The sequence below is a fragment of the Eumetopias jubatus genome, unplaced genomic scaffold (genome assembly GCF_037043125.1).
Source record: "Eumetopias jubatus isolate StellerSeaLion01/CBP00866 unplaced genomic scaffold, mEumJub1_p1.0 scaffold_6, whole genome shotgun sequence".
Lineage (NCBI taxonomy): Eukaryota > Metazoa > Chordata > Mammalia > Carnivora > Otariidae > Eumetopias > Eumetopias jubatus.
Genome location: NW_028274812.1, coordinates 103,462,833 through 103,481,593, shown reverse-complemented (window position 1 = coordinate 103,481,593; position 18,761 = coordinate 103,462,833). Strand labels below are relative to the sequence as shown.

Here is an 18,761-nt window from a genome sequence, read left to right as displayed (position 1 = left end):
TGACCTGAGCCGAAGGCAGTCGCTTAACCAACTGAGCCACCCAGGCGCCCTTGAGTTATTTTTCTACTTGGTGTAAGAAAGTGTTCCAGTTTTATTCTTTTGTGTGCAGCAGTCCAGTTTTCCCAACACCATTTATTGAAGAGACTGTCTTTTCCACATTGTACATTCATCATATAAGTGTGGTTAACTTCTAGGTTCTCAGTCCTGTTTCACTGATCTAAGTGTTTTTGTGTGAACAACACTGTTTTTGATTATTATGACTTTGTAGTATATCTTGAAATCTGGGATTGTCATACCTCCAGCTTTGCTGTTCTTTGTCAAGATTGTTTTGGCCATTCAGTGTCTTGTGGTTTCATACATGTGCTGGGATTATTTTAGTTTTGTGAAAAACACTTTTGGTATTTTGATAGGGATTGCATTGAATTTGTAGGTTGCTTTGAGGAGTATGGACATTTTAACAATATTAATTATTTTACTCTGTGAGCATGGTATAACTTTCCATTTGTGTTGTCTTCATTTTCTTTCTTCAGCGTCTTATAATTATCACAGTATAGGTTTTTTTACCTCCTTGGTTAAGTTTATTCCTAGCTATTTTATTCTTTTTGGTGCAATTATAAATGGTATTGTTTTCTTAATTTTTCTTTTTGCTATTTTGTTATTAGTGTATAGAAATATAACCAATTTACGGGTATTCATTTTGTATTCTGCAATTTTACTGAATTCATTTATTCTAAAGTTTTCGGGTGGAGTCTTTAGGCTTTTCTAAATACAGGGTCATGTCATTTGGAAATAGTGACAATTTTACTTCTTTCTTACCAATTTGGATACCTTTTATTACTTTTCTTGTCTGATTCCTATAGCTAGCATTTCTAGTACTATTTTGAATAAAAATTTCAAGAGTAGGCATCCTTGTCTTGTTCCTAATTTTTTTTTTTTTTGGTTCCTAATCTTAAAGGAAAATCAGTTTTTCACCATTGAGTATGACATTAGCTATGGCCTTTATTATGTTGAGGTGTGTTTCCTTTAAATCCACTTTGTTGAGAGTTTTTATCATGAATGGATGTTGAATTTTAGCAAATGCTTTTTCTGCATCTATTGAGATGATCATATGGGTTTTATTCTTTATTTTGTTAATATGATACATCATGTTGATTGATTTATGAATACTGAACCATGCTTGCATCTCTGTAACAAATCCTATTTGATAGTGGTGAATGATTCTTGTATTGTTGAATGCAGTTTGCTAATATTTTGTTGAAGATATCTGCATCTATGTTCATCAGAGAAAATTGGTCTGTGGTTTTCTTTTTTGTAGTGTTAGTGGTTCAGGTATTAGGGTAATGCTGGCCTTGTAGAGTGAAATTTGGAATCTTTTCTTCCTCTATTTTTTGGAATAGTTTGACAAGAATAGGTCTTAACTCTTTAAATATTTGGTAGAATTCAGCTGTGAGGGCATCTGGTCCTGGAGTTTTGTTTGTTTAATTTCATTACTGGTCATCAGTCTGTTCGGATTTTCTATTTCCTTCTGATTCAGTTTTGGAAGATTTTATGTTTCTAGAAATTTATCCGTATCTTCTAGGTTAGCCAGTTTGTTGGCATATAATTTTCCAGAGTAGTATCTTAAATAATTCTTTGTTTTTCTGTGGTCTTAGTTGTTACTTCTTTTATTTCTGATTTTATTTAAGTTCTCTCTTTTTTTCTTGATAAGTCTAGCTAAAGGTTTATCAATTTCATTTATCTTGCCAAAAAGCAGTTCTTGGTTTTATTAATCTTTTTTATTTTTTAAAAATCTCTATATCATTTATTTCTACTCTGATTTTTATTTTCTTTCTCCTTTTAACTTTGAGCTTTGTATTTTTTCTAGTTTCTTTAGATATAAGGTTAGATTATTTATTTGAGATTTTTCTTTCTTTCTTTCTTTCTTTTTTTTTTTTAAGATTTTATTTGACACAGAGAGAGAGACAGCGAGAGAGGGAACACAGCAGGGGGAGTTGGAGAGGGAGAACCAGGCTCTCTGCTGAGCAGGGAGCCTGATGCGCGGCTTGATCCCAGGACCCTGGGATCGTGACCTGAGCCACCCAGGCGCCCCAGAGATTTTTCTTATTTCTTAAGGTTGATCTGTTATCTTTGTAAACTTCCCTCTTAGAATTCTAAGTTGGTAGTTTTTTTCTTTCAAACTTCGAATGGTTTACTCCCCTCTCTTGAGTGTTCCTGAAGAGAGGTTTGCTATAATTCTTACCCTTGTTCTTCTATATGTAAGGTGCTTTTGTTCTTATGGCTTCAAGAATTTCTGTGTTTGGTTTTCTGCAGTTTGAAAAGGTTGTGGTTAGGTGTAGACTTTTCTCACATTTTCCTGTTTTGTATTCTCTGAGTTTCCCAGGTGTGTGGTTTGGTGTATGGTACTGATTTTGGAAAATTCTCCATTATCTTCCTTTTCTACCATTCCAGTTACACATATATTATATCTATTGAAATTGTTACACAATTCTTAGATGTTCTGTTTTCTTTTTTTTCTCTTTACATTTCAGTTTGGGAAGTTTCTATTGACCTATTTTCAAGTTTCCTGATTCTGTCTTTGGTGGTGTTTAGTCTGGTGATGAGCCCACCAATAGCATCCTTTATCTTATTTGTTTTATTTTCCCAGCTTTTATTTATATTTTGTGCTTTAAAAAGCTTGGCAATTTAAGTTTTAGCTTAGATTTTAGAATAGAAGCAATATCTTTAGTGAAGGAATGCTCAGAGTGGGCAATTCCCCATATCATATGTCTAGGAGAAATGAGAAGGGTAAGGATTATACCTCCCGTTTTATTTTAGGAAATACTCTTTTTCATAGTAACTAAGGTCTGTAACAATATGAATGAAGAGCATTATAAAAAGGAAAAATATACCTATGTGTGCAGTAAAATAAAAATTCAAATAATAATTCTTACCACTCATAATTATCTCACTCATAACTTGAAAGTGACACAGTAAATCCATGATGAGACAAAGGTTACAGTGTACTGTGACCATGGTATAGCACAGAGCTATGTTCAGTCTATTTTTTTCATTTACATTTGCTGGGAAAAAAATTGGCCTTTTAGTTATACTGATGAAGTTTGTTTCAAAATTTTTACGTGTTTCAAAACAGTGTACAAAATTGTGCTTATCCAGTAGTGGTGTAGGCTTTTTTCTTTAATTTGTTACTTCTACTGCTGAGAATACTGTGCATGTTGTAAGCACTGTTCTGCTTTTCTTAAGCTTTCTTTAGCTTTTGCTGCTCTGATTTTTCCTTACAATTCGTTGTGTTCCAATTTCTTCTTTTACTCTTTTTTGTCTTTCATCTTTGGGTGAGCTAGTAAGATTGTTGGAAAGCTTGCTGTTTTTATGTCCATTAGGGTTTTCTGTGTGTTGTACACCAGGGCTACAGTGGTCTAATTCCAGTGTTCATTGGAGATTTTTTACAAACTGCCAAATGTAATTGTCAGGATTTTATTAATATTCTCCTCAAACTAAGAGTATATTCATTATTCCAGAAGTGTGCAGTACCCTTTCTCCAACCTAAAACTGAGAACTGGATACACATCTGGATATCTGCTTAAAAAGGGGTTCTTCAGTTCTTTGGAATTGTTTTGGTTCAGTGACATCTAAGATTTCTCACTTTTCTTCTGAAAGCATCACCTCTTTCTGACTGCATGTTTTTGGCCAAAATTTTAGCAGTCCTGTGATCTCTGGTTATGTTAGTGTTGTATTTTTCCCCAGAAACTATATAACAGAGTAGGCTATCTGAGCATGGGACAAAGCTAATCCTTTTGCAGTATGCATACGAATAAAAGCCTTCATTAGAAATTATTTATGTTCTGCTTTCAGTAGTATGGCATAAAGCCATTGATAAAACTTACTAATATTTCAAAGAGTTCAGCAACCCCATGGAAATGTGGTTTCATATATGAACCTGAGGAAAGTGTTGTTAATTTGTTTTCTGATAAATGCTCTTAATCCAAGAAATTTCCTATAAATTCAGTGCAGAACAGTCTTCAGGTATTCCTGTTCTCTGAGATACCTTCACTGTTGAAAAGGTCAGGAACTGTTTTACAAATTTCTGGTCCATACATTACTTTGCAATGCTCTCCAAACCAAAACTCTCCAAAAATCTTAAGAACTCTGACACCAATTGTATGTGAAGCCAAGAGGCTTCAAGTTCATCCTTTTCTGGATCAAAATCTAGATTATGACTTGGAGGAAGAGTATGGAAGATGCCAGCACTGATTATTTTTACTTTATCACAGTACACTGATTTGACAGATTACCCCACAATTAGTTGGGAAACATACTCAATCAGTTCAGTGTTGTTCTTTGAATTTTGTTGGTCTTCAAGTCTGAAACTGAGTCCATGAAATCAAGTATACAACACTGATGCAGCTAACTTCTGACAGAAAAGCTCTTGTTCATTTGAAGTGTCATCTTTGAGCAGGGACAAGGATTTCCCCTTTGCCTGTTGCCCCTGCTGCGGAACTGTCAGGAGCCTTGGGAGCATTTCTGCCTGTGTGCTGTGCATACTGATTTCCAGGTAAAGCTGACCATTTTCTCTGAGGTCCGGATGGTGGTGCTGGCAGCTTCCATTAGTGGTGATTACCAGGACACCTCCGTGGCCCTGGTGCTTAGGAGGCTGCTTGCACGGAATGGGCAATGGCAGAGGGAGGAGGTAGGGGTAGGTGCAGAGAGCTTGTACCCCTTTGCCCAGTCCCTTCCCCCTTCTCCTGCCACAGTTCCCTCCTCCTGGGCACTGGGGACCTTCTTGTTACCTGTCAACCCTTCAGGGCCGTATCTCAGTGCTGGAAGTTCCTGGTCCCTGCTCCACACAGAGCTCCAGGGGCTGGGAGAGGAGAGGGTTGATAAAGTTGTTTATTCTGGGCATAAAGGTCTGGTGGAAGGGAGTCTGAAGTTTAGAAAACTGAGGCAAGGGCTCAGGGCTGTGGATGCTGAGCGTGTCACTTGTCCCTTCAGTTTAGGTCACCAACCAGCTGGCCAGCATCTCAGTGGCTGCTGCCATGCATCCTACCTTGCCTGAAACCTTCTTCTGAGGTGCTACCATTGTGGATCCCCTCTGAGACACCACCTTTGCTGTGGTGGTCACTTTTCCCTTTCAGCACCCACCCCTCATTTCCTGGGGCAGTGATCTGCCACCCTGGCATCCTTTATTTCTGTTAGTATTTTTGATTTCTTTCATTTCCTTTTGATTTTAGAGTTTCCATCTGCTTACCTTACCCATCTGTTCTTGCTTGTTGTCTTTTTTCCCCCCATTATCACCCTTAACATATTAATCATAGTTATTTTAAATTCCCTGTCTGATTCCAAAATATGTATTATATTTGAGTCTGTCTCTGATGCTTGCTTTGTGTTTTTTCTTGCCTTTTATAAGCATGATGTATAATTTTTGTTGAAAGTTGCACATTATGTATTAGGGAATAGGAGCTGAGATAAACAGATACTGAGTGTGAGATTTTATATTAGTCTCTCCAAGAATTGTATTGGGTTTAGTATTCGCTCTAGGTGTAGGTGCCAGAGGCTTCACATTTCTTTAGAGTCCTTTTTTTGTCTTCCTGGCTGTCTGGGTTTTCCTAAGAACTTGGGTTTTCCTAAGAACTACTCCTCAGATGGAATCCTGAGACTGGTTCCCAGAAGTTTCCTACTCTGATGCTATTCCATGTTCAGCCTGTAGTAGTTAATCAAAAATACCATTTAGGTGTTTGCAGTGGATTAACTTTCTGCCCCCAAAATGGTATGTCCAAGTTCTAAGCCTTGGTATAGATGAATGTGATATTATTTGGAAATGAAGTCTTTGCAGATGTAACTAAGGATCTTAAGATAATACTGTCCTGGATTTAGGACTGACCACAAATCCAGTGAGCAGTGTTATTAAGAGTAAGGGGAGGGAGATTTGAGACACACAGAAGGGCAAGGTCCTGTGCAGATGGAGGCAGAGGTTGGAATTATGCAAGCTAAGAAATGCCAGAGATTTCTGGCAGCCTCCAGAAACCAAGGCAGAGCGTGAAAGCAATTCTTTCTCAGAGTCTTCAGAAAGATCCAACCCTGCTGATACTTTGACCTTGTACTCTGGCCTCCAGAACTATAAATGTAAAAGAATAAAGTTTTATTGTTTTAAGTCACCTAGTTTGTGATTGTTATGATGGCCCTGGGAAATTAATATAATATTCTTATCAGTTTATGGTTCTTCTTGTTTGTATTTGAGGTGATCTAGTACTTCTTGCCTTTGACTTCCTGGGTATGTCCATCTCTCCGTATCTTGAGCTGGCAGTTTGCCTTGTGTCTTCATTTCTCTGATGGGTCCAGGGAAAGTCAGTGACTTTCAGTTTGTTTAGCTTTTTTCTTGTAGGGGTGGGAGTGACAGCTTCTAAGTTTTTCATATGTTGGAGCTGAAACTGCAAGTCCAGTATTTTTTGTTTGGCAATTTATACTCTTATTATGTTAGTGATTACCACTTGTATTATTAGCTTTTAAAAATCTAAAGTTAATTAAAAAACAGTCTATTCCTCATTCCTCTTTGCCCCCAAATACCTCTTAGAACTTTTTGTCTCCTTCTTAGTCTAGACTGTTCCTTAGTTTTGTTGCACAGTTACCATCTTAGCACTTTTCTTACTCTCTGGGATTGGCTCCAGTATTTCTTGGATTTCATGTCTTCCTTTCTTTTGTTTCAGATTTTTTATTTTACTGGGTAGCATGTAAGGTCATATGTAGGGTTAATTTCCTTTTCCTTGCCTGTGTGAAAATGTTACAGCCTATACTTGCCTGCTGATTTGGCTGAGTGTGGAATTCATTTTCCTTTAATACTTAAGTGGCCTTGCCTTTTTACTTCTCCCGTAGAATCTGTTGTCCTCAATGAGAAGTCTTCTGATGATTCTCATTCTTTTGTAGATGAACTCTTTCTTTTCAGAGAGCTTTCAGGGATATATTTATCTTTGTTATAAAATTTCATCTAGACGTGAGTACTTACTTTTTTGTTACTGTACTGGATTTTCATAGACCTCTTTATATTTGAAGATTTGTTTCATTTAGCTTTGGAGTATTTCCTTGTGTTATTTCATTGTCAATTCTCTATTTTTTTCCCCCTAGAACTGTTAATTGGATGTTGAATTGTCTGGATTGGTCATCTGTCTTTTATGTTTTCTTTATGTCTTTTTGCTTTACCTTTTCTGGAAAACTTTCTTGGATTTGTCTCCACCTCTCCAAAAGAGAAAAAAAGTTAATGAAACATGTTGGAAGATAAAGATTTTTTTTTTAAAGATTTTATTTATTTATTAATTTGACAGAGAGAGAACAGGCAGGGGGAGCAGCAGAGGGAGGGCAAGAAGCATGCCCCCCCGCTGATGATGCGGGGCTGGATCCCAGGACCCTGGGTTCATGACGTGAGCCAAACGCAGATGTCTAACTTACTGAGCCACCCAGGCACCCCGGAAGATATAGATTTCTCAACCCTTTTTATTTTCTTAGTTTTTTTTTATAGCAGTCTTTTCTGATTTTACGAACTTCGTTATATCTCTTGAGGATAAAAATTTGTACATGTTCACAATTTTTATTTTGAAATGGTAAATTGTAGAAATAAGTGCAGTACAAAGACATTTTTCCTGTCTTTCTCCTGAATATTTTAGTATGTATTTTCTGCAAGCCAGGATCTTCTACTTGATCACAATCCAACCATAGAATTAAAAAATTAACATTTATTTATACATGCATGGATGCATGATTTCTTACTTTATTCAGTGGAATATATTGTTAACTTTCATTGTTTATTTTGATGCTCACATTGCCCTGATTTGACCAGTAGGAGCCTTTTTGATATTACTTCTCTCTGTCCTTTGGCATCACCTTATCTTTTTTAACTTGTTTTGTGACATAATTTTGTGTCCCAGGCTTATCTTGTACTTTTCCTGCCTTAATGGCGGAATCCCAAGGATTCCTAGTTCTCTAGTAGAAAGTGGTGTTTTTAAGATCTCAGCATTAGGTTTGCTCATTGCTATTAGACTGTTGCTGGTTTCACACCCTTTCAGTGGACAGAGCTGGTGTGTGTGTGTTTTATGTGTGTGTATATTTATGTATTGAGAACTGTTAAGTTCATGGTGGTACTTCTCATTTAGTATCACATCATCGAATCTAGCTTTTTCTCCTTTATGTTTGCAACTCCCTTCTCTGACACAGAGAAGCTTGACTTCTGTTACCCTTAATATATTTACTTACTTGATCAATTCCCTGGATGTAGCTAGTCTTCCATCTCTGTTGTCACTCTTCACCCTCACACAAACACCCTGTTCTCCTTGGACTATTAGTCCTCATTTTAGATTACCTTTACCCTTCCATAACTCTGCATGGAAATCTCCCACCCACCCCCAATACCATTTGACCTTTGATATCCCTTACCAAGTTACCCCTCAGCTTGGATGCCCTCTCCACTGTGCTTGGGGTCTGATACACCATGTCAGGGTGCCTCTACCTGGATGCCTACCTCACCTTGTGTTAGAGTGCTGATAGCTGTTCTAGGGAAGCCCCCATATGTGGATGCTCTCCTTACTGTACTCTGGTTCTGATAGCTTGACTTCTGCTTCTACCCCCACCCCAATTTTGGATACTTTTACTCTTCTTGGTCTTTAACTTCTCATATTAGACTCCTCCTCCTCACTCCCCCCGCTTTTCCCCCACTGTGCTCTTCTATCCCTAAATGGCTTTAGGACTCAATTGTTTCGGAGGGTAGAAGGGGGAACGTGGGTGTATGTTTCATCCAGGAGTAATTTTTCATTTTATTATGGTTTTTCATGATTAACTATAGTCTATTCATATTTATGAATAAATAATAAGCTGGGGACACTATGTAGGTAGAACTTAGTGTTTTATTTTACAGTTATTAGGCAGAGAGCTGCTCATTGCTGTGGAGACCTCTAAATTCTGGAAATCAGTAGTCATTTCTCTAAGAAACCAGGACTCATCCATAGGTGCTATACTAGTTTCCCCAAAGTGTGTGTGTGTGTGTGTGTGTGTGTGTGTGTGTGTGTGTGTGTGTGTGTGTTGGGGGAGGGGCACAGGTGGAGGGTGGGGATTAACCCTTTAGTTTTTCGCCTTCAGAGAAAAATGCCTGCCTATTTAGCATTATTGTCTTAGAACTATTGTGGTTGATAGTGAGTGGTAGCTCTTCCAGGTAGAGGTAATTCCCCTGTTTTCAGTTTTGCATTTCCCATAAGCCCTCCTTTTCTGAATTTCTAGCTTTTATAGGATTCTGCAGAGCAATTTGGTATCTGTTATAGTTTCCTGAAATTCTCTGGGCTTTATTCCTGGCTTTATTAGTTATGGATCCATTTTCATAAATTTGAGAAATTTCTTTTTGGCTTTCTTCTCCAGTTGGGATTTTCAGCTGCAAGTAGAAATCCTGTCTAAAATTTACTTAAAAGTTAAGAAAAAACTGGGGCCCTTGGGTGGTGCAGTCAATTAAGTGTCTGACTCTTGGTTTCACTCAGGTCGTGATCTCAGGGTTGTGAGATTGAGCCCCGAGTTGGGCTCTGTGCTCAGTGTGGAGTCTGCTTCACATTCTGTCTCCCTCTCTCTCTGACCCTCCCACTCATGCGTGTGCTTTCTCTCTAAAATAAATGACTCTTTAAAACAGGTTAAGAAAAAACTACTTCTGTAATAAGAAAACTAATGGTATTGTTGGTTAATACGCAGTTTGATGAATCTAGAAAAGATCTAGGTCATTTTCCTCTTTCTTCTTTTCCATCATAATCTCTTTCTTGTCTTAAGGAGGGATTAAGACAATCTCTTCGTCTTTTTCTTGTCTTAAATAGTTATAGCAGTTTTGGGCATTACATTCTCACTGAGGAACATCTAAAGTCTGCAAGAAGACATTTTTTTCCTTGTGTTTTGTTTTTAAGTTTGGATAAAACTTTCTGCGAACCCTTGCTCATATCTTATTGGTAGAATCCATCTATCACATGTGTATTTGAAAACCAGTGTGTGCATGCGTATGTGTTTGTGTGAAATTACTATAAATAAATTGTCTTTAGTAAATAAATTATCTTGAGACCATTGCCTCTTTGACCAGCAGCATTAGATATTGGGCCTTTTCAGAGTACACATTTAAGCAAGATTCAACAAGATGGCTTCTGCAAGTCAATAAGATGACTTGATTGTACATTAGTATTTTGAAAAGCCCTGGTCTGAACAAGAAAAGATTTAACCCTCTGGGAATGAGGGAAGCCGCATTTGTAAAAGTACAAGATCTCAAAATACCTGAACAAAATCAGGGTTCAATAAGAAAGGAAGAAGGATGTCGAGAGTCAGTGTAGGAATGGCTGTTGGTTTTGCAACCAACAATGTCTGCCCATAATCCTTATCCCTTTTTTGGTTGTAACTGTGTGCGTGTTTGTGTGTGTGTATGTGTGTATTCTTTTTAAAAAATCATTGTTAGAGGAGGAAGAAAGGATGAATGGAGGTATGGCTAGTCTGCCATCTTGAATTGGAAATATGTTACTGCTTTCCTGTATTGAGCCCTGTAAAATATTAATAGTATGCACATATGATGTCCTATAACCTAAAATTCTGTACTTAAAGGCAGTAAAATAGATCCTTACTAATCTTGAGGGTGTATTCATTTTCTGTTGTGTAGTAACAAAAAACAACACACATTTTATTATCTCACAGATTCTGTGATTAGTAAGTCTGGGTGTGACTAACTGGGTACTGTGCAAGGCTGCAGTGAAGGTGTTGGCCAGGTCTGGGCTCTCAGCTGGGGAAGGATCTGCTTCCAAGCGTACATGGTAGTTGGCATCATTTAGTTCTCTGTGGCTGTTGGACTAATGCCCTCAGTTTTTTGCTGACTGTCAGCCAGAGACCTTCATCAGTTTCTTGGTAGGCCAGCTCATAGCAAAGCAGCTTGCATCTTGAAAGCCAGCAAGTGTGAGAGAGTTTCCTAGCAAGAAGGACATTATAATCTTATGTAGTCCTATAAAGTCTATCATCTTTGTCATTTCCTGTTGGTCAGAAGTCAGTCATAAGTCATGTCCCCTGTCAAGGAGAGGGAATTGCACAAAGCCACGAATATCAAGAGATGGGGATCATAGGGACTACTATAGAGATTATCTGTCACTAATAATACATACATCTGACCATAAGAACAAGTTATGACATGAATTATATGTTGTATTGAGGCTTCTACTTAAAATTTGTACTGTTTCATACTAAGGCAATCAAGAAATTTACAAATGTAACCAAATATTTAAAATCATTGAAGTAAGTCTTGATAATGTCTTTGTAATATTGTTGTTGTTAAACAGGCTCCTTAGTTTTAAGTTTATTAATATGGTTAATTGTATTTCATGAATTAAGTTTTAGACATTTCTTTTTCTTTTTTTTAGTTGACTATATTGTGGAGTATGACTACGATGCTGTACATGATGATGAATTAACTATTCGAGTTGGTGAAATCATCAGGAATGTGAAAAAACTGCAGGAGGAAGGATGGCTAGAAGGAGAACTAAATGGGAGAAGAGGAATGTTTCCTGATAATTTTGTTAAGGTTAGTACTCTCACTTAAATTTCTAGCTTTAGCTTCATAGGATTTAATCTTTAACTTTAAGAAATACATGTATTTTATTTTATTTTATTTTATTTATTTATTTTTTTTAAGATTTTATTTATTTTATTTGAGAGAGAGAATGAGAGAGAGAGAGAGCACATGGGGGTGAGGGTCAGAGGGAGAAGCAGACTCCCTGCCGAGCAGGGAGCCCGATGCGGGACTCGATCCCGGGACTCCAGGATCATGACCTGAGCCGAAGGCAGTCGCTTAACCAGCTGAGCCACCCAGGCGCCCAGAAATACATGTATTTTAAAAACTAAATTGTTCAAGGTGTATTTTTTACTCCACATTTGCTTGGTGTCCTAGTGGATAATAACACTGTGTGTATGTGTGCGTACATGTGTGTTTATATATGTATGTATGTATGTATGTATCTACCTGTCTGTCTTTTTAAAAAAATAAATGGTACTTTGTGTTTGGGTAGCACTCTTTTACTTACAAAGTAGTTTTGCTGTGTACATTCTCATTTGAGCCTACTGTCTTGTAAGTAGGGCAGATGATAACCCCGTTTTAAGTATGGTGACATATAGATGAGATGGTTTACCCAATGTTGACTAGCTAAGAAGATCTAGAATTTGAAATGAAATCCAGGATAGTTGACTCAAGTCTAATTGTATATTGTTACTTTCATAGTCCCTTTGCATTCCTCTGTTAAGTTTCAGCATTGCAGCAGGTATTTATCAAATAACAGTTTACTCTTTAACCACCAAACATTCCCTTTTTAGTAAATATTCTAGTCGCCCCTGCCAGAAAACAATCAAGATTCTTAAAATCATTTGCAAACAAAGTTCTCAGTTTAGAGAAGGAAAAAAATAATATCTGTATATTTATACTTCACTTGTAATTGTCTTCTTTCCTGTATTAGTTTTCTTATACCTAGCTGTATCCCTGGCCTCGTTAGATTATGATTATGAGTTCTGGGAAGGCTAGAATGTGTCTCATTTGTTTGTTCACCTTACGTAGTAATATCCACCTGCACAATGTGGATATTTAGTAAATATTTGTTCCCTGAATAATTTGTGTTTATTTTAATTATGGTTTTACCTCTAAATATGAACTCCTACTGTAATATTAGTTGTTTCAGAAGTGAATTAACTATACTTTACCTAACTATATTTTATCTCTTGAAACAACTAAGAAAAGCTGTAATAAGGACTTGAACTTATAGGAGAAGGTCACTTTTGTTTTTTATTTTTTGTTTTATAAATCGACTTCTTATAATCTAAAATGGAGTGTAATGCAGATTTGGAAATTGGAGTAGAATAAATGGATTAAAACACAGTCAAGTTCCAGCTTTGTCTTTGGCTGGTGGAATAATATAGGTCAAACCACATAATTTCTCTGTTTTTTTATACTTAAAAATGATATATTGATAGTGTATAGTAAGCCATGCCATTGACCTCTCATTTCATTTCTTTTTTTTTTTTTAAAGGAAAGTGCCTTTTCAGAGGTAATATATTGAAGTAATAGAACACTAGTTAAAGAAAAATAAGTTAAAGTATTTATATAGTTCTCTTAATTGTGTGTTGATGTATTGTCCCAGTAGTGGAGATGACCTATCACAGGACTCCATTTTGAAATACATGTTACTTTCCTGTTTCAGTACAACTAACACTAGAACTTGACTTGAATGAATTGCCTGAGAATAGAGGATGCAGTTTGAAAATGCTGGATAATAGAGGGAAGCATAATCTGGGATTAAAAAGTAACCACAGGGTACCAAATTAGAGTTGGAGACATCAGTATGAACTCATGTTTAGTTTAAGATATGTACCAACACATACAGATATATTTATATATGTGTGTGTTAATACTTGTATTAACTTGGTTAATAGACATACATATATTTCTCAGCTCTCTCCACTGAGACAGCCTAGAAACAGTGACACACCAGTAGCAATGACTATACCCAGTGTCCAGATTTTGGTTTCTAAATATTATTCTCCAATAAAAGGAAGCAGGGCTCCTTAGACAAATAGCTGATTCTAGGATTGTGGCAAGGAAAATACATGATGGACCCTGGAGCATCTCATAGTACCAGAAGGTAAGGAAGTGCTCAAAAAAAACCCACAAAATAATGGCCCATGTCAAAACAGCATAGGGGCCAATCTAAAAGAGCTTCCAGTGTCCAGAGCTGGAACAGTTTAAGCAACAAAATAACGTATTTGATCATTACCCAAAGTGGAGCATAAATATAACTAAGTCCCTGCTGATAAAGATTAATGATTGAGTAAATAAATAAATGGGGGGAAGGGAGAAATCTCACAGAATTATTTCAAATATTTGTAGAGACTTTCTTTCCCTCCATCCTCCCCCCTCCCCTCCCCTCCCCTCAAAATCATCCCTCAGGAATGGGCTGGACTAAAAAAATAGATGGAAGAAGAAAATAGTAACTTTACAGTGGAGAAAGCTGGCAAGTACTACCATAATCAAGTGATGAAAGCTAATTAACATCATCAGTGATATATTATGTTGATATCATGTATCCCCTTCATCTCTGTGGTATTTATTCTTTCCCCCAAACCCATAATCCCAGTTTTAGCGTGAGAAAAAGAATCAGACGAACCTAAATTGAAGGCACTCTACAAAATACCTGACCAGGGCTGAAAAAGAATTTTAAGGTCATGAAAACCAAGGGAAGACTGAGAAACTGATGTTGACTAGAGGAGCCTAACGAGACATGATGACCAAATGCATTGTAGTATCCTGGATTGGATTCTGGAACAAAAAAATAGACACTGGTGAAAAACTGATGAAATCTTTATAAAGTCAGTGGTTTAGTTAGTAGTAATGTACTAGTGTTAATTTCTTAGTTTTGGCAAGTGTAATATGGTTATGCAAGATACAACATTAGGGGAACAGAGTGAAGGGGATATGGGAACTCTGTGTACTACCTTCGTAACCCTTCCAAAAACCTAAAATTATTCTAAAGTAAAATTTTTATTGAAAAAATTAACCACAGGCAATCAACAGCGATAGGTAATAAGTCGGCTTTATTACTTCAGCTGTGTATATGAAGATTTAAGGGAGAGTTAGAATTTCTAATTCACTGTCCCCTTGAAAATAAGCCTTGGGCGCCTGGGTGGCTCAGTTGGTTAAGCGACTGCCTTCAGCTCAGGTCATGATCCTGGAGTCCCGGGATCGAGTCCCGCATCAGGCTCCCTGCTCAGCAGGGAGTCTGCTTCTCCCTCTGACCCTCTTCCCTCTCATGCTCTCTATCTCTCATTCTGTCTCTCTCAAATAAATACATAAAATCTTTAAAAAAAAAAAGAAAATAAGCCTTTTATGTTTAATGTACTGTTAACATTAAGGTACATAGGTTATTTTGTAAATGAAGACTATGGAGTGGATGGTAGAACTAACCAGGCTTCCTCTAAAGACTCACGTCCCTGTTATTATCTCAGATAGCTGTACTGAAGAGCACTGATACTCCATTTGGGCTGGAAGATGGATAGAAAGGTCAAATAATTTTTGCAGCTTATTGAAAAAAACTTACGGACACTAAATTGTTTTATGACAAACTGTTCATTTCATTGTCCCTTTGCAGTGTTATTTCATCTTTACATGATTTAAAAAATAGTTTAAAACAATATAGAGCAAGGATTCATGAACTTATGTATAGAATGTTATCATTTTGGCATTTTTGCTTTAGAGTGTTACTTTCATAATAAACATTACAGATAAAATTGAGTTTTGTTAACCTCCTTATCATTTCTCTCTCCTCCCAAACTCTGTATTCTGAAATTATATGTATCCTTATAATACATAGTTTTATACATATTTACCTGTGTATAAACAAATAGTATTTTGTGTGATTTAGACATTGGCATAATTGTCAGGTTGCAGCTTTTTAAAACTTAATACGGGTTTCAATGTGATACATAACATAATCATTTTGACTACAATATACGTTCATAACACTGTGTAGTTAGCTCATAAATGATTGGTAAATGGGGGCGTCTGGGTGGCTCGGTTGGTTGAGCATCCGACTCTTGGTTTCCGCTTGGGTTATGATCTCATGGGTTGTGGGATCGAGTCCCAGGTGGGGCTCTGCACTTAGCAGGAAGTCGGCTTGAAGAGTTTTACCTCTGCCCCTCCCCGCACTTGCACACATGCTTGTATATGCGTACTCTCCCTCTCAAATAAATAAATAAATCTTTAAAAAAATGGTAAATAGAGGAATGATGTCAGGACAATGGGAAAGTTGTGTTATTTTCTAGGTAAAGGGAGCTTTGATAAAGAGTGTAGAATTATAATTTCCATAAGAACGGGAGAGGCTCTCATCTTGGCTGCTTGTGTAAACAGGAGTTCTTTCAGCTTTTAAGTGAAACCTTTTTTTTTTTTCCTTTAAAGATTTTATTTATTTATTCCAGAGAGAGAATGAGAGAGAGCGAGAGAGATACCTCATGTGTGCGAGCTTGCTAGGGGAGGAGCAGAGAGAGAGACAAGCAGACTCCAGGCTGAGCATGGAGCCCAACTCAGGGCTTGATCTCAGGACCCTGAGATTATGACCTGAGTCTAAACCAAGAGTCAGATGCTTAACCGACTGAGCCACCCAGCCACTCCTAAGTGAAACTTTTTTTTTGTTAAGGTGATCATCTGTACCTGGGTATTCTCCTCAAAGTTGACAGTCCTAGCATAAAAAGTTCTATCTTTTGACCCCTCTTCTTTCTGCACTATCTTAACATCCATAAACCAACCTTTCTACTTTATTGTTGTTATGCATTTTTAATAGCTATGGAGGAATCCATCTGTCATCTGCTTGGGCAACCTTAAGTTATTACCCACTTAATCCATTTTCTAAGGTTTCAGTTATTGTTACTTATTTTTATTTTCGTTTTAGTGCTCAGGTTCCAAAGTTGCATAGGTCTAAATTGGTATGTCCCAAACCTTACACTTTTTTTTTTTTTTTTTTGCATAATCACTGGTATTTTTTAGTGTTTGATTTAGTTTTCACATACTCAGTCGTATTTTAGTGTATATGATTTTCTTTTTCCCCCAGAAGGTCAGATGTTTAGGAATGTACATGTAGTTTTATAGTAGAGATTGCACAGTCCTATGGTGTTCCATTCTGGGTCTTTACCACATTTTATGAGGTAAAATAGGACTATTTTTCATTTTTTAGCTATTCAGAACAGTGCTGCAATGAATATCGTTTTGTAGGTTATATACATAGCTGGGAATTTGCTGCATCCTAGGGTACGCACATATTCAGCTATATTAGACATTGTCTAATTTCTCAATAATTATTGCCAATTTAAATTCCTACCAGTAGTATGAGTTTTTCTTCCATGTTCTTTTAAACATTTGATACCATCAGATTTTCTTTTTTTTCTTTCTAATCTTACAGATCTATAATAATATCCACATGTTTCAGTGTTTCATTTTTGTGATTATGAGGGAAGTTAGGCATTTTTTCACATTTATTGGCCATTTAAATTTCTTTTCCTGTTTCTAGCTTGTTCAGATATTTCTGTCCATTTTTGTTGAGTTCTTGCTCATTCTCATTGTAGTACTTCTTATTGTGAATACTGTGAATTCTGTATTGTGAATGCTAGTCGTTTGTCTTCTGCTTATGTGTCTTTTCTCTTTAACAAGTGCTTTTTGTGGCTTGTCTATGTATAACTTGGGAGCAGGGAGGTTTTAAAGATAATCTATGTTTTCATTACTTTTAAAGTTTCGATTTTTCGTTGTAAGTCTTTATCAGTCTCTCTTTACTTTTTGTACAGATGTGATTTAGGCAGTAATTAAATTTTTTCCACATAAAAAAATGTTGAATCGTCTACTCTTTCCTCACAGATTTGTAATGTTTTAAGAATTGAGCCAAAATTGGGAAGAAACTTTCCTCATTCTCAACTTCAGTATTTTGGACTAAAGTAGAGAGTGTCTGATTTATTTGTTCCTGTAAACTTTGAGATTCAGTATCAGTGTTATGACTTGTTGACATTTGACACTTTGGGTCTTTGTAATTGCAATGAAACAAAGTAAACACTCCTCCTTTGAACAAATACTTAGTAATTGTCTAAAGTATTTTGGGGTGTGGTGAGAAGATTTCCCACAACTTATTTTATTGGGGGAGATAACAACATGAAAACAGAAGGATAAATTGCAGTGCTTTATTGGCTGAATGTCAAATGTGTGGTAAAGATGATGGGTGCTAAAGGATCTTGGAAAAAATACTTTTCAGAAAAGATGTTGAAAGTAACATTTGACTTGGTCTTTAATAAAGATAGGAAGTTAGAAGAATAGTTGGTGTGCTCTATGTCTGACAACGGCGCAAAGTGTTTTATGGTAAAAGTAATGGACTACTTCGGTTGAATGTACGTTTTTCTATGGGGGTGTGTATAATGGGATTTAAGGCCAAAAGTATGGATTAAAGCCAGTGGTACTGTGCATTTTTAGGATCATGTAAAGGTATTAAGACTATTTAAAAGATACTAGGGAAATCACAGAGTTTTTAGAGACAGGAGAGGGAGAATAGAATGCTTTAATGGATTAATCTTAGTGAGAAGGAAAGGTTTTATGAACGGAGAGTTGAGGCTATAAAGTATAGTAATGTAAATGAGAGTTGTGCAGTGAGAATGGAAGCAAAGGGATAGTTAATAGGCATAATACCTTTTATTTGTGTTAAGACTTTGCAAGTTTCCATATATTTTCTCACTTTATTCTGCAATCTATAGAAGTAAGACAAGGAATATGTCATTTATGCCCAAAGTCATACTAGTGATAGTTGGTGGACCAAGGACTTGGTAGTTGATAGCTCTGTAGTAGGCAAATGTCAGCCTGTTTTTAGATGAGAAATGTATTTTATATAGTATGTGCTGGTTATTGGAGAAATGTGATCATTTTGTAACATTCTCTGCTTTTAAGAATCTAAAGACAAAGTGATATTAATCTTAGCCATTGAAATTCTCCAGTGGCATCAGCATAATTGAAAGATGTTAGAATTACAAAATTAAATGCTTTTGATAACCTTTAGAATTAACCCTTGAAGAAGAAAATTCAAACTGCTTCCTCAAAATGCAATTTTATGGAAACAAACTTTTTTTCCCCCAAAACTAAACTTGAGATTTGACATGAGGGCATTGCAAAGACTAAAGATGGAATGGAAACATGAAGAAAATGTACAAATAATGAGATATTT

The 18,761-nt window shown here is 36.5% G+C and overlaps 1 protein-coding gene and 1 pseudogene across 2 annotated transcripts in view; one reads left to right on the top strand and one right to left on the bottom strand.

The window, feature by feature from the left end:
• CD2AP (CD2 associated protein) overlaps window positions 1–18,761 on the top strand; it is a 133,449-nt gene that overhangs the window by 20,920 nt on the left and 93,768 nt on the right. For both annotated transcript variants that reach the window (XM_028097779.2, XM_028097778.2), the window contains exon 2: window positions 11,397–11,557. In XM_028097779.2, coding sequence (XP_027953580.1) covers window positions 11,397–11,557 — 161 coding nt within the window. The remainder of the gene's footprint in view (window positions 1–11,396; window positions 11,558–18,761) is intronic.
• On the bottom strand, window positions 3,414–4,516 carry LOC114204586 (serine/threonine-protein phosphatase 2A 56 kDa regulatory subunit alpha isoform pseudogene; annotated as a pseudogene).